Below are 16,494 nucleotides of genomic sequence, written 5' to 3'. Positions count from 1 at the left end.
GTTTTGACACTTGCTGTCTTTTGAGTAGAATATAGAGCCATTTTATCAAAACCCTGAAGAGTGTTTCCAGAGTGCAGGAGCTACAGGAAACTCATTGGTATTGCTTCCTTTATGGACATTATAGTGAGGACTCAATATTATTGATAGCAATAGGGCCCTGCTGTCTTAGGAGCTTCCCATTAGCCTTTCCAAGACAGAAAACATCACCATTATTCTTAAAAGAATCAAGACTATGCATGTATGTGTGTGTGTACTGTGTGTGCATGTGTGTGTGTTGTGGTGTATGTATATATGTGTATATGTGTGGATGCGTATATATGTGTTTATGTGTATGTGTGTATATGTGTAAAATGTGTGTGTTGTGTGTATATGTATATGTGTGTGTATGTGTAGATGTGTGTGTGTGTGCTCACATGCTCTTTTTGAAAAGAGCCACTAAGTTTTGTGATCTAGCCCTTGTTTAGTTATGAATATTTGGGACATACTTTCAGTTCTTTTTTCTAAATAATATACCAACTTATTAATTCACGAGTCACTCAGTAGATGATCTGATAACCCTGCCAAGGCCACAACAAGAGCCCCTGGGGAAATAAAACCAGCTACACTTCGCTTAAGCCCAGAAGGGCCAGTTTTCACATTTTTGAAGCCAGATAGAGCATAGTTCATCCATCCTTTCTTTTCTTCCCATCCCCCTCACCCACCCGCTTCTTTTACATCCTCTTTCTCTCCTTTTTGCTCATAACTGGGGCCAATATTTATGAAACACGTACAGAGGCTAGGCCTTGTGATGAACCTCTGTTGGCATTATCTCATTTAACTCTCATAAGTGCCTATATGACTATTGTCATCACTGTTTTGGAAATGAGGAAATGGAAGGTCGGGGTGGTTAAGTGAATTGCCCAAGATCACACAGCGAGCAGGTGGCAGGGTCAGGATTTGGAGAAGGCCTGTCCAACTCCAGAGAGGGAGCTCTTGACCGCTGTCATCCTCAGCCTCATGTCCCACAGGCCCCAGAAAGCAGGCTCACGTGTAACAGTACATGATCATTGCTTTAGCATATTTCCTGTTCTTGCCTTCATTATTTTATCAAATGAAGATCTTGCAAAGATCCTGACATGCAACTCTTTTGGAGGGGACCTTTTCCTCCAGCACAAGATATGCCTTAGACAATTAAGACATCTAAAGTTGTGGGAGAAAGTGAACAGGGCTGGCTGACATGGTGTTTGTAGCTTACACTGCATTTTTCTTGTACTGATAATTCCTATCACCTTTTGAGGAGGAAGGCAGACTGATCACTTTGCAACACCAGGATGCGCATCTCTAAAACGTGTGTGCTCTCAAGGTGGTTCTAATGTATGTCACTGATGTGACCACGACTGAAGACTCTGGGAAGAGCTGTCTCTAAGTAGAACTTTCTGGTTCGGGGAAGCTCATAGCATCAATTTGATCTCACCAAAATGAAGTGACATAGCTTGATCACTTGCCTAACTGCCCTCCAGACTTCATTCCAAGATTCTCTAAGCCATTTCCAAAAACCAAATTGATCCTTATGGGTCAAATATTTGCATCATACAATATCTACAAAAGCCTGTGTGGCTAGCTCTGAAAATACGTCAAAAAAGAAATTTTTTAAATGTTTTTGAGTAATGGTCCTAATATTAGTCTCCCAACTTGATGTGTTAAAAGGATAAACACATATTTAGATGCTTCTGATTTAACATGTTTATTTAAAAGATTATTTATATTGTATTAGACTGTTTTCTCTTACTATGCTTTGATTTATTCAGTTTACTTAAGAGAAGTGACAAGTTGGAAGCTTTTTCCCCTGACTTCCCTTTGCTTTAGGTTTGTGAAGTGTGCCCAGACGTGTGGCTGGCCTGGGTTCAGATCTCAGGCCCCAGACAGAGTGCCCCACCTTCTAGTATCCTCACACCACACTGTCATCAGATCATCTACCTAGAGTCTATGTCTGTGAGACTTGGGCCGTCTGTACCCAGGGGAAGGTGTGGGTTCCAGCTAGAACCCCACAGGTGTTGTCCTCGCCTGGACTCACACAAGAGCTCACGTATGTGTGGGGAAAAGGATGAAGAATCAGAGTTTCTATATCCCATAAGTTTGGGACCACATAACTCACCTTTGGTGGGGCAATGCTGAGGGAACTTTACAGAATCAAGCATCCCATCCCTGGAGCTATAAAATTAATAATGGAGTCAGGGTTCCCAGTGTGAAAACATTTCTGTCTCCACTGACATGCATCTTCCTGACAGCAGAGGAGGACAGAGGGCTTTTGCTAATAGTTCCCAGACCCACACGTCTGGGACCTGGAGGAAGGGCGCTCTCTCTCCCTCCATGGATGGGCCTGTATCTTTGGAAATTCCTGCCACTCCCGGCTGACAGAGGCCCATATGTTGACCATTAGGGCATAAAGCAAGATTCACTTAAGCCCGTCATCCAATAGGCTGTTTCTCCTCTGGTTGACTTACACGTTGTCATTCACGACGCAGATTTATCGAGGGAAGAAAAGAATGTTAAAAAGCAAATGTTAGAGACCGCACATTCATCTACTTGGAAGGCTTCCCCTTCCTCACACTAAGGTTTGCAAAGCTAAAGTGAGGAAAGGCAATGTCTCTCCACTTATCTCAGAGGATTTTATTCCACATTTTCATAATAAGTAGGAAAGGTTTGACTGACACAGGAAAGCATGTCCCATTAAAATAGCAAATCCTCTCCTGGAATTAAAGTTGTTGAGGTCCAGCTCTTCAAGGTTTTCCACATCTGGCACTAAGTAGCCTACCCCAGTTTATTTCCCACTGCCCTCTACCTGCGCCCTCTGATCAGGCCATCTCCTCACTGTCCCACCGAAGTGACTTTCTGATGTCACAGCCGCGTAGACTGTTTGCTCATAACCGTTACTCTCATCTGCTGCACTGGACTTTCCTCTCAGTCCTTTAGACCGAATGTCTTCCCATCCTTCAAGACTCCAGCCTGCTTTGGCACCTTTCACAGAGTGCTCCCTGTCCACTCCATGCTCATCTCAACCGCCTTCCTAAGTCCTGTAATGTTAGCGCGTCGGGCATTAGGGCTCATATACTCTTGTGAAATGTTTGTTGATTTATCTTGCATCTTGCTCCCAAGGACAGAGTTAGGTCTTATATTTCTTCTACATACTGCATAGTGCTCAGGTGGGCAACATGTGTTTCCTGATTTATTAAATATTAAATTAAAAGCAGTATCTTAAAAATTAAGATTAGCCTTCCCTTGCCAAATAAGGGCACGCTTCTCCAGGGAGGGGGTCACCCAACCCCACAGGCACTGTGGTGAGAAGAGACTAGCTAAAAGCCTGGTTTCTATTCAAATTATCTCACTCAACAAATAGAGAATATATACAAGAAATGTGGCACATTTTTGAATCATAGAAATTCAACTTAAGAAATTCAACAACTTGAAAGAGTTTGTGGCATCAAGTTCAGGTTCTGTTACTGCAAACTTACAGTAAAATTAATGAACAAGTCATTCATTCATTCATATATTAAATCATAGGAACCTTAGGAATTTCTAGGTGAAACACGTATCTTAAGAGACCAAGAGAATTTGTCCATAACCACCCAACTGGTGATAGGTAGAAGTAGTAATAGATAGCAAGAGGTAGCACCAAAGTAATAGGTAGCAGAATGCAGGGCTCTTTGTGTGAAATTTGCATATTTTAAAAAGGGAATTTATCACAGCACAAAATAGGTTTCATGAGGAAAGCTTAAACATAAAGCAAATAGATTATTTTAAAGTACCTTAACATTCTTTTGTTTGCTACATATTATTATGGTAATTAAAATGCATTTTTACTATTTTCAAAAAAATAAAGGATGTCTGGTAAATTCTTTGTTGTTAGTAGTTAAAATTATGTCAAAGACTTCAAAATAAGAAAAAAAATTTTTCTGAAATTTTCTTTTTGAAAGAAAAAATTCTTCTAAAAATTTTTATAAATTCAATCTGATTGCCATTGTCAATTAATTCAAATTAGGGTACTTTTTAGTGTATCTTAAAAATGTAGAAATTCTAACAATCTATATTCTGAAAAGCAATGTAGATTTACAGATCGTGCTTATAACATAAAATAGCATTGAATGTAAAAAGTATTTTGCTTATGTTAACAATGAAATCAGTTGACCTACCCAGTAATCCCACTGGTAACAGTAAATTTAAAAGGCCCCCAAAGAGTAAAAGAACTGAGTATTTGGTGGTGGCTAAAAGCAACAGATAGAGTCTGCTGGTACATTTATTTGAGACCTTTTTATCTCATCCAGGGAAATGGGCAGCCAGAAATATCTTAAGCTCTGTAAATGCCCCACTAATGCACTTGGATATAGGAAAAATCCATTTAACACTTAACTAAGCTTAAATGGGAATTTTCATAGGCTGTGTATTATAAGGTAATCAGTGATGAGTGAAGATGTGCTTAGTAGTTACCTGTCAAAAAAACCCCAAGTTATCTTTAAGCTATGACACTACACCAGCATGAGAACCCAGCTAATATGATGAGCATATTTTATGTCATTTATAACTTTCCATTCAATTCAGTCCAACATGTATTTATATCCTAGGTCAGGGGCCCAGTGGTGAACTGACAGTTTAAGTTCCTGCCATCATGGAATCACAATCCAGTGGGACAGACAGGTAACAAACAAAGATTTAAACAAATTAACCAGAACACATGCTGTAAGTGAAAGAACAAGGCTCTCTGAGATAGTTCGTCGATACATTTTAAGAGGACCTGCTGGTGGGCCAGATATGGAAGTGAGACAGCAGTGTAACAAACAGCTTGTGGGCTTACGGCTTGACTGATGGAGTGGATGGCTGAGCCTTTTCTGAGAAGGGGAAGCCCAAGGAAAGCAGGTTTAGGGAAAAATTAAGGGACAAATCAAGAGTTCGGGCGATAAAAGTGTGAGCGATCTGAGTGGAGCTGTTCAGCAGGGAGTCAGATACAAGAGGAGGAGAGAGGACAGATGAGATCTGACATCTTGTTTAACGCCATAGCAACGGAGGAGGCCACCCTGGAGAAAGCACAGAGGGACAAGAGAGGAGGGCTCAGGTTGGCCCTGAAGGTCTTCAAACTTTATAAGTAGACAAGGAGACACTAGCAACTGAAATTGAGAAAGACCAGCTAGCTGGTCTTTGGGGCAGGAGGGAAATCAGGAGGATGTGGTGTTACAGAGGTCGAGGAAACAGTAGTTTAGGGAGGGACAGGCTAATTGCATTATATACCACTAAAAGTTTGGAATGACAGTCCACCAGAAAGTAAGTAATTATACAACATAATCAATGATTATCTATAAAAATAGTGACTTAAAAGCCCACCAATACATTTTTCATATTATTCTCTCCTGTGCTGTCTTAGCACTTTTTAGATATCAGTTCATGAATTTTCTATAATAAATCTCAACACAGAAAGGGATGACTTATTCTTTCATTTCTTAAGTGGCAAATGGAAGGTAAAACCTTGTGATAGAGCAGTGGAGTGAGGACTGAAACTTACGAACACCGCATTTCTGCCCAGGCTGGGGAGCACCCAACCTGTGTCCCACTGCCCGCCACCCACCTGGCTTGTCTGCAAGGACCAGGAGGCCTATGAAGCCACAAGCGCAAGGACCAAGTCTGTCCACCTCATTTCTGCATTCCTGGGGCTTATTGTACCTTCTGGCATATAGAAGGGACTTAATAAATATTTGTTCCATGAAGACACGAGGGACCTAAGATATCCTGGTGGGAACTGTACGTTTAGTATGAAAATAAGGCCGACCTGCTGCTATTGGCTGACACGTTCCCTTGTTTTTAGTCAAGTCACAGTCACAACGTTCAGAGGTTCTGCAAACCAGACCACACCTCAGGGCAGGTCTCGGACACCAACCTCTGTAAACCATGGTTGGGGGTGTGTTCCCATGGCTACCGAGCTGTTTGCTAAACGTGATTGACGTGGGAAAAAACCTGTGATACCTGAGTGCTTAACATCATTCACAGTCTGCAGCTGTCAGCCAAGCACGGTATCCCCCAATTTTTGAGAAAGTTCACTTTACACAATTTCACTCTTACAAAAGATTACGTTAGTTCCTGCTTTTGCTAACTGGAAGAAATCCGAAGAGAATTTTTGCTTTTATAAAAAAGGTGAAAAGTGAAAATAGCATTTAGTGTTTGTTCTTGCAATGAGCTACTTACTATAGGGGCAGCTCACCCCCTGAGCTGCAAGAGTGGCCCCTTCTCCAGGAACTGCACTCAGCATCACAGCATCAGGCACTATAGCTTTGAACTGGGTCTGTGAGCATCTGTGCTTTATCTTGATTTATTTTCTGTATCCGTTACCAAGATGTGTCCCACGGTAATCACTTCGCTTTATGCCATTTCGGCTTACAGAAGGTTCATAGGAACGCCCTACTTCCAGACAGTGAGGGAAACCTGCATCGGGCTTTCAGCAACAAGTTAAACAATAGTTGAACTCCATTTGCTTTTTGAACTTGACTGGAGAAGAGGCGAGGATTGCTTGCTTTCTACAGTCAGAGAGGAGACCTCAGGGTGACCTCTGGCCCAGGTCAGGGTTTTTACAAAATAACTAGTGAAAGTGGCCTGTGATTAGGTGCAGACACTTCTCTGGAGAGGACAGCAGCATTCCTGAGTTAGAGATGAACCTATCTCTACCTTAAGGGCTTCTTTGATTTACAGATGCCTGGGGCAATAACCATGGTAGATAACCACAGAACCACCCACCCTAGAAAGCCCAGTTCCTCGATCTGGCCTCCAGTTTGGCCTGCAGAATGTCACATGCACGGCATCACTCGGCTGTACCTACTCCGGGGAGTATTTATAGTTGAACATCAGAGCACTCACCTTCATCAATGGAAGATGAGGGGAAAATGTCTTCTGTGGTGGTTGTTACCATAAGAAAATCTTTCTTAATCAGTTTTTGAGCTTATCATTTCTTAGGAACAATTGAAGACATTAACACCCTTGAAAACTTAAAGGGCTTGTAATTGAAAGGGGCTTCCAGGCAACCTGAGCTCAGTGTGGGTGAAGTCTCTCCACCTTCCACCTCCTCGCATTGTGGACACCTCATCCCATTACGTTTCATGTCCTCGGGCTGCCTCTTTATTACACAGCCCTGCCAGTCACCACCCTTCCTCCTTACATTTCAGGAATTGAGAAAGGTATAGATTTTTGTTTTGATTTTTTATTTATTTTGTTTTGTTTACCACTCACAGGCCACGGAATCTTGGGCAAGTTAACTTTTCAAAGCCTCAGTTTCCTTCTCTATAAATGTGGGTGATTGTTATGCGGATTCAGAGAAAATGCACATAAGACTTGTAGCCCAGGGTCTGATTCTCAGGAGGAATTCACCCAGGGTTCCCATCACCTTTCCTCGCTTGGGGTCTGGCTCTGTCCTCTCCCAGGAATACCCTGGGGTCTTGAATCACCCTTCTGCAATTCTTCTCACCCAAATTCACTAGTCTTGGTATCATTATTTCAGGACTTCACTAACAGCCCGACTTGATGATTTCCATCAAGCTAAATCCAGTGGGAGCTTTGATGGTAGAAATCATTTCAGTGTGCTACTCACTGAAAGAGGGTTCCAGAAAATACAGGGCTTTAATGTGAAAGAACACCCTCTTGCAATGGGTAAGTAAGGGCAGGGTTATGTTTGAGTGACATTTATTTAGAGCTCCTCAAATTTAAAAAAATACTTATTTTCCTTTGTAAGAGATCAAGCATTAAAAAAAAAAAGTCTCTCTGGAATTCTTCTTACCTAATACAGAAAAATCAGGAACCTTGGACTACCTAAATCATGGATTTTTCAAATTTTGATGTCTTGCGTTTGAAAAGTATACAGGATGTCGGGAAAAATCCCTGAGATTCTGATTCAATAGGTCTCTGAAGAGGCCCTCACTTTGGAAAATAGTGGACTAGACCTGCAGACTTTACCCACTCCACAAACCAAAATGACAAAACAAGCCAGCTCACTTCAGTAAAATTATGAGCAGATGTAAACAGGAAGCAGGTGCTGACCAGCAAGAGTAAAGTCTGCTAATTCCAAATATCTGTTACTTGACAATATTCAACCTGCTCACCACCACTGCTTTTCCAAGTGCTGGCAAGGAGAAGGTGCCTAGTTGAACATTAAATATACATGATGCTTTTTAAAAAAGAAAAAAAAAACACAATACAGCAGAGTGAGTGATTTGAGATGTAATCTAGGGAAAAGTTAATATCAATTCTAATGGAGAATGTGATTTGTCACATTCATTTGATTTAAATTTTATTGCAACCTTCAGACTTATTTTAGAGCCCAGATACCTCTGATGGTAACCTATTTCTAATATGTTTCATTTACCAGAAAACAGGCCCTTCCTGATATAGTGAGATCCTAGTGAAGGGGGAGTCCCCACGGTGATGTCCTCGCTCGAGGTGCGCATGCTGGGTGCCTCTCTAGCGCAGACCAGAGGATGCTAGAGCTCAGAGGAGGAATGCCACCGAGTTAGATGCAGGAATAGCCCCTTCTCCCAGGTCCCGGACTCTCACATCTCCCTGTCTCCACAATCAGAAGTTACGAGCTACTCCAGGAAGATTCTGAACTGCACAGTTTGACTGACTTGCTAGAGTGCATACTACAGAAGTTTCCAGTAGAAAGTGGCCAGGAGGAAGCCTTGTCTTTACACAGACAAAAGCCCTCAGGAACTATACGGGTTGAAGGAGGCTGTCTCGAGGCAAATCTGCATCTCATATGCGTGCTGGTTGTACATGCTATTTGTCCAGATATGAACAGTGAAAAAATACTGTCACCATTCCAAACTTTTTTCTACATCTCAAGCATCCTGAATCATATTTTCACTAAAATAACCATCTGATAGTCAACAGAATTAAAAAGAAATACCGCAGATTTTCATGGATGACTTTGGCATTTTCCCAGGCTTAGCTAAAAAGGGCATTAAATATAGTTCACACAATTTATGAATGATCTAGGAACCTTAGCAAAAATCTGGTCTGAAACAATGGAACTGGCTACTTAAAAAAGTAAGATAACAAGATGGCTCCTGGTTAATCAATACCAAGCCAGAACCAAATTTATATCTTTTTCAGTCAGATAAATAAGCTAAAATGAGCCTGAAGTAGAACAGAAATAAAATAAGAGAGTGAATAAAGGATATAGCCCCCCTCAGAAAGTCCCCACCTGCAGCGGGGTGCCTCATGGCTGGTGCATTTGGAAGTGGAGTAAAATGGTTACACGGGTGGAGAGACTCAGGTTCAAGTCCCTGCTCTACCTCTTACCAATCAAGAGTCCTTGGGCGAAATCCATAACCTGTCTGTCAGAGCCTCAGTCTCATCTCCCACTGGGTGAGATAATAACATACCCACACTATTCACTGAGAGAATGTAGCTCAAGCCCTAACATGTGGCAGGTCCTGCAGCTATGTCTGCTATTTTAGGATCAAGAAACAGAACTGTGCTCTAATACAGGAAGTAGAGAGAGCAAAGTGTGCAAAACTAACTTAGTATCCCGAAGAGACAGCAAGGATCAGAGCCAGCACCTCCTCTGTGGGGAAGGGAAAGTGAGGTCTTTATTTCAGTGACTACCTAGGAGGTAGTTCAATGTCATAAGCATAACTGTTTGCTACATGGTGCAAAGTGCTTCAGTTCAAACAACCAGAGAAGACATCCTAGGTCAGCAGGTCCTCTTACATTTGAAACGAGGTTTCTGCTTCCCGGGGCCTTCCACAGACACGCCCTGGGAGAAAGGTAGGGCTGAGCTAAAGTGTCTGGGTCAGGAGCACAGGCCGTAGGGTCAGACAGCTGGATGCCAGTCCCCTCCAAGAACAACGAGATCTGAAGCTGGTCATTCACTTTTCTCATCCATACAATTGGGATGATGATACCCAGGGCTGCTTATCTGCTCTCAAAAAATCAGATGCGAATTTGGTTCTTGATGGGTGTTGATCAACCAGGAACCACCCTCTTCTTAATCATTTTTTTCCTTTCTTTTCTTTTCTTTCTTTCCTTTTTTTTTTTTCAGTAATCAGTTCCAGTGGACTGATGTCATAGGGCGGCTCTAAGGATTAAATAAGACCATGTGTGCAATGATCTTAGCCCAGTACCTGGCACACAGGAGGCGATACGTAGTTCCTAAAATGACCCTGATGTTGTCGCCCCAATGTCTGTCTGAGGAGCCTGATGTTAAGCAACTAGTTGATGGCAGTGAGGGACCCAGGCCTCTGGGACAGTCCTGTATCGACACCCAGGTTTCTTGGGGATTCTGCTGAAACTCTGGCTTGACAGGTAGGATGACTTGTTAGAGGTCCCCAAGCATGTGAGGAATGCAGCGGGGCACAGCATCTGGCCCTTTCGCTCAGCAGTTATTAATCCAGAGGCTGCATGTACAGACTCGCTCCAGTGCTGCAAAGAACTAGCTCATCAAACCGGGAAGGGAATTCAACCACTCGGGGACAAAGAAGAGGCTCTGGACATCTTGCGACAGTCCCTGGTAATCCTGCCTCTTAGTAAACCCTATGTTAGGAGCTGCTGATCTCTGCACTGTTTTACTGGTTCCTTTGCAATTACTTGGGAATGAAAAACAAACTCAGAATTTGAATTCGAGGATGTTTTTCCTGGTAATGAATTCCCTTGCCTTCTGCTAAGTCTGAGAAGTTGGCTTGAGCCAAGTTGGCTGTGGGCTCTCCATCACCTCCTATCCACTGAGACTTGTACTCATTCTGATTTTGTACCGGAGTCTTTGCACAGACTGTGCTAAGCCTGGAGTTCAGTGCTAACCAGAAGGGGTGAGAGGCGGAGAAAAGCACAGGGATAAAGCCCTCAGGTGGCAACAGCTGTGCTGAGGCTGACGGAGCTGCTCTCTGAGTGAGTTCAGGACAGAGAAGGTGCCGTCGGCAAGGGAAGGGTGTGGCTTTAATAAACGAAGTGCCTCTTACGCAGCCCTCATCCACTGCTCACCGACAGCTGAGCCAGTGGGGATGAATTCTTGCTTTCAAGTATTTGGCAACTTCTGAGCACACTGGAAAGAGCAAGGGAGTGTGAAGTATGGCGGATTTCAGAACAGGGCTAACTGAAAGCCCTGGGACCCCCTTCCTCAGCCACAGAGGTGGGATTTAAAGGGGAAGATACATTGCAAAGCTGTCCTCTCAGCGACAGGATCACAGGGAAGGCGCTGGTTGTGTACGTCAGTCCACTAGTTAGAATTCTGTCCAGGCTAAAGAATTTTGCTAATCTGCACATTTTAACTTTTTGCCATGTACGTTCTTGTTGGGTTCCCATTTCTCCAGAATCTGTACGTTATCAACTGGTTCCTCCAGTTGCTTAGAAGAACTCTCTGTGCACTTTGAATATGAATTATAAAGAACTTCAGCTTTGAACCTGAAGGCAGTAGGCTGCACTTACAGGATTGGCAGGCAAAAAATACCAAACTGCATGTAAATTGTGGCGTGCCGATTGTTGGAAGAATTAGGGGCTGTGAATAAAGTATTTTGAACTTACCTGCATCTCGGTCCTTGATACAGTAGTCTGGAGAATTCTCAAAATACACGAGGTCATTTTTCGTCGGCTTTTTAAACCTCTTGTTAGCCACAGTGAAACCAGTGCCATCCTGGTTCATGACGACCTGGATGGCCCCGTTGTACTTCCTCCAGAGATAATCGCCCGTTTTCCTGAAGTCGGCCATGGCCAGCCAGCAGGTCCTCAGAGTACACGAGCCGCTCACGCCGTGACACTTGCACTCCTGCTTCAAGAATCGCTTTACAGCCTGTGGGAGAAGATGAGCAAGTTCAGTGGAGGTGGATTCCAGGGCATGACACGTTGCCACTACTTTCCTTACCTCCGAGCAATTAAGAAGTGACTGAAGACCCAGGATCCTGGGACTCAGGACTGGGAGATGTGGGGGAATACTTGCAGATCCCTTCAGCCACACCACACTGACTGCAGCAGGTTGGGCGGCGAGCGGAGAGTGGAGGGGTGAACCCCGCCTCCCTATGAATGTAACAAAAGCCTCACTAATTTGAATTTACTGGGGTGCAGGGCCAGTTTGAAGAGTGAGGGAGTGAATTAGGTTATTTTCTAAATAAATATAACTGTACTATATTGAAAATGTATACTATTAGTCAAATTAACAAAGTAATTGCTAAGCCCGTTTTCTTTCCATACACCATTAGTAGTGGTCATTCCTATGTTTGAGGTGCTTTCCCTGTTCCAGGCATTGTGCTAATGCTTTCTACACTCCCTCTTGATTTATTTGTTTTGCAGATGATTGAGGATCAAGAATTGCAGAGGTTAAAGCACTTGTCCAAGGTTACCTAGCTGGTATAGGACAGTCGGGGTACACTGGAAAGTCAGTTGGTGACCCCAAGAGTGACATTAAATTTGGGAGATTATCACTCAACTCTGGCCAAGTTATTCAGCTTAGATGATGGGGCTGAGCTTGCATTATTCTTTTGTAGAAAGCAAGCAAAGGCAAGTGGGACAAGCCCCTCTTGGCTGACTCCTAGCGCAGGGATGCCTTTTGCTTGGGCTGTGAGTGTTGGACAGGGAACGGCTCCCATGGACCTTGGAGCTGTCCAGAGAAACTTCTGCTTTTTGGTTGTGGGACTAGCCAGCAGACCTGTGCCATCCTCAAAGCGATTTTGTGAGTTATCTCATGCAGGGCCAATTATCCTTGGCTCCCCTAAGTGAAGAGAGTTCTTGGCACTCATGGTCCTCACCAGCAAACTGAGCTGCTGTTCCTCCCATTTCACGAATGAGGAAACTAAGGATCAAGGAAGTAAGATGATCAAGATCCTGGGCTAGGGTGTGGAATGGCCAGATGCAAACCCAGACTCTGACGTCTTTCCAACTCACAGGATGTGCAAATAAATGGACTTCTCCAAAGTATTTTCTAGAGCATATAGTCTAACTAAAAACCTCCCCATGTTCCCTTTTTCTTATGATTCACTACTTTCACAAGGGTCATTTTTCCTGGCCAACAGTTAAAATTACTCTCTTGTTCAGGCAATCAGTTTTCCAAATTATTAAAATTTTAAAAAAGGTTTTTGTTGCTTATAGATCACAACCGACAATTAGGGGATCCCCACTGTGACACTCAGGAAGGCTATGGGGGAGACCAGCCTTGGAGGTCTCACCAAGTCTGCACCTTTGGTCCTTGGCTTGGTCTCGGAGCAGCGGAGGAGAAACCTGCCTTCTGAGGACCCCCATCCTCTCCAACAGCATGTCCAAGACAGAGGGTATCTGGGATGGGGGATGTAGGCAGAGGGAGCAGTGACCCCTCTCGACGACATTACCCAAGGTGGTACCAGGAACAAAATTCTTAGGTAACATGCTGAGAGAAATATTTGTAAGAACATGGAGGTGGTATTTTGAATCCTTCTCTGCCCACTGCCTGAGATTCCGGTATAGCTGGTCTGGGTGTGGGATACAGGTGGGTGGCTCCAGCCCGTAGCCCAGGTGGGGCTCCCTGCAGCACCAGCACCCTCCCCACCAGAAATCAATATTCCAGGCTGCCTCTCCCTCCCCAGGGCCTCACTTGGGATAACTTTGTCCTGGTTTTGCCTCTTCCACAGACTCAGTTTCCAACCAACGCTAGAGGAGAACCAAGTGTATGGAAATGTTCATCGTTCGAGAAAGTCGGTCCCACAAGTAAGTCACTCTAGAGCTGAAAGGAGCCAAGACAGCATGGTGGCTCCATGGCTGTGAATTTACTCATCTCCTTCTGGGATTGGGTCTCGGCACCACACGTCTCCTGCTCTGCCCGTCATGGAGGACTGTGCTCTGTTACATTTAAAATCTGTCCTCTTAGCATGAACCAGCTTTGCGAGGAGAAGGACAGAGAAGGAAGCAGAAGGAATGTCATTTGTTTGGTTCTCCAGGTCACAGGGATCTGAGCATCTTTAGAATGAACTCCTTTTCTAGAATGACACTCCTCCATGTGCTACACCCTGCCCCTGTATCTACATCCCAGGTGTTTGGTATGAGGCTCACTGGGCAACCTGGACAGCAGGCCTCTGCCACAGCCACACCACACCCCTAGGAGGGCCCTCTTGACCCCTCACTCCACCCCATTTGGGTCACCCATCGAGGAGCTTTCCATCCTAAGATCTCAGCGGAGCCACACAGAAATCACTCCGTGCCAACTGCTTGGGAACGGACTATGAATGCTCATTCCTCAAAGCTTTTTCCTTTAAAGGCTGGGTTATTTACATAAGTAACTTTTCTAGCTTTAGAAATAACAGGAACTATTACTCCCGTCTCTTTGTAATACTAAATTTCCAGGTTGCAAAGTTCAAAGTTGGTATTTTTATATGATTAACTGAAGGGTTTGCACATTAACTTAAAATTGGATCTTAAAAATATGCCTTATGAATCCTTATAAACACACGTGGCAGTGGTATACCCTGTGGATCATCATTGTGGCTCACTGTTGAATGGCGGCGGCCATGCCGCTCTTCCTCCCTACATTTTGTTCATACTTTGGGCAGCCACATTCTTCAAAAGTGGCCTGCCTCTCTCTGACCCCAAGCAGCCCTAATCAATAGTGCTCATTTCCTTGTCCGACCACTGATTTTTTTCAGCAGAGGGCACATGGTGAGTCAATTTGGGGCCAATACGATGTTAGGAGTAATATGTTGAGGGACCTGTAAGAAAGGTTTCTTGTATGTATAACTGAATCACTTTGCTGTGCACCTGAAACCAGCACGACATTGTAAATCAACTATATGTCAAATAAACTAAAGAAAAAGAAATACAGTAAAAAAGAACATGAAAAAAAATTTTTTTAAAGAGGCGATACTCCCTTTCTGTCTCTGGATACAGGTTTCTGCAGCAGTGCCCTTGGGACGTGAGGCAGCCAATGCAGGACAAGCAACATGCTGCAGACCGCAGTCTTGGAAGAGAAGAACCGGGTTCTGGAGGGTGTTGCAGCACTGCTTGAATGGACCCATCTTGGCCCTGCCCTGCCTCCAGACTTCTTGTGATCCAAGACGTTAAGTTTTCCATGTTATTTAGTGTTCCCAGGATCTGTTACTTATAACAAAGTCTTTCCACTGGAACTATGGTCAGTTCTTGATTGTGGGTTAATCACAGAGTAAGAAATGGGGTGGAGAAACTCACAATGAGGATTCCTGGTCTAGAAAAATACCAACATTCAAATGTTATAAAGCATTATAATAATAACCCCCACATATTGAGTACTGCACTATGTGCCAGGATCTGCACATTATCTTATCTAACTGCCACAATTAGATAAAGTGGTTTCTTATTCCCATTCTGCAGGGCTCAGGGAGGAAAGTAAAATCCCCAGAGTCCCCCAGCTAGACAGAGGCAGACTCAGATGTGAATCAGATTTGTCTCATTCCCAGATCTGTGCTCTTCCTAAAAACACATTTGAAATCTTCACTCAATCTCATTATGCTTTTCTCAAATTTTGATTTGTGCATACTTTACTTCCCTCCATTCTTTTGAGTAAATCAAGAATTAAATTAAAAAAAAGACAAACAAATTTAAAAAGAATTAAATGGATAATATTCTAAATCTATTATAATGGGGGGGGGAGGTAGAGAGAGAAATAGGGAGGATTTCCATTGCATCTTCCAAACTGTCCTCAAAATTTATTCAACAGGCCATTCACAGAAGAAATATGAAGTCCTAACAAAGAGACAGAAAGATGTTCAACCTCACAGTAATCAGAGAAATGAAAACTGAAACAAGGCAATACCATTTTTTATTTTGCCTAGCAGATTAGCAAATGGTAAAAAGATTAATAACGTGATGATATTTGGTGTTGGTAAGAGTGTGGGAAGGGGACGCTTTAACAAACTTGGTGTGAAAATAAATTGATCACACCATTTAATTGGAGAGCATTTTTGCAATACCTGTCAAAATTTTAAATGTACGTATCCTTTGACCTTGGTAATTCCACTCTGAAAATATTTGCACAAGTTTTGAAGGATGCATATCCACATGGATGTTCACTGCAGCATAATTAGCTATAGTGAAGTATTAGGGAAAAACCCAAATGACATTAACAGAACAATATTAAGCAAATTACGGTATGGGCTTAATAAAGGAATATGATGTGGTCTATGAGTATGAGGTAGATCATATTCTTAGATCATATCTTACAGGCATAAAAAAAATCAAATGAAAAGCAAAATGCAGAATAATGTGTGTGGCATGAGCCACTTTTTAAAGGCCTGCGTTTGTGGGCACACACGGAGAAGTAAGGGAAAGAATGTTCCTTCGTAATCTGGTTGCAGTCTGAGGGGCTGCACGATCTGGAACGAGAGGGAGAAAGTCACACAACTCCGCAGAGTAAAAAGACCAGGAATTTGGGGGTTGTTCCCCGGCACCTAGGGAGAGCAGAGCAGTGGTTCTCCGGGCTGCACATTAAAATCACCTGGAGAGCGTTTCTACCACAGAGACGCTGGACTCTCCCGTGGCTGCACATTCCAAACCCGGGCTGGG

General features: G+C 43.4%; 1 protein-coding gene and 1 long non-coding RNA gene across 2 annotated transcripts in view; one reads left to right on the top strand and one right to left on the bottom strand.

Moving 5' to 3' along the window:
• The window catches only part of WNT2 (Wnt family member 2), a 41,843-nt gene that overhangs the window by 4,662 nt on the left and 20,687 nt on the right, over positions 1-16,494 (bottom strand). The window contains exon 4 of the mRNA XM_006217174.2: positions 11,524-11,788. Coding sequence (XP_006217236.1) covers positions 11,524-11,788 — 265 coding nt within the window. The remainder of the gene's footprint in view (positions 1-11,523; positions 11,789-16,494) is intronic.
• On the top strand, positions 4,597-15,139 carry LOC140697361 (uncharacterized). The gene is made up of 3 exons (XR_012074321.1): positions 4,597-4,671; positions 13,596-13,671; positions 14,845-15,139. It is a non-coding gene; the product is annotated as an uncharacterized lncRNA (long non-coding RNA).

Source organism: Vicugna pacos, chromosome 7 (genome assembly GCF_048564905.1).
Source record: "Vicugna pacos chromosome 7, VicPac4, whole genome shotgun sequence".
In the NCBI taxonomy this organism is placed as follows: Eukaryota; Metazoa; Chordata; class Mammalia; order Artiodactyla; family Camelidae; genus Vicugna; species Vicugna pacos.
The sequence above is the reverse complement of the archived record's forward strand: the minus strand, read 5'-3'. Positions and strand labels throughout refer to the sequence as shown.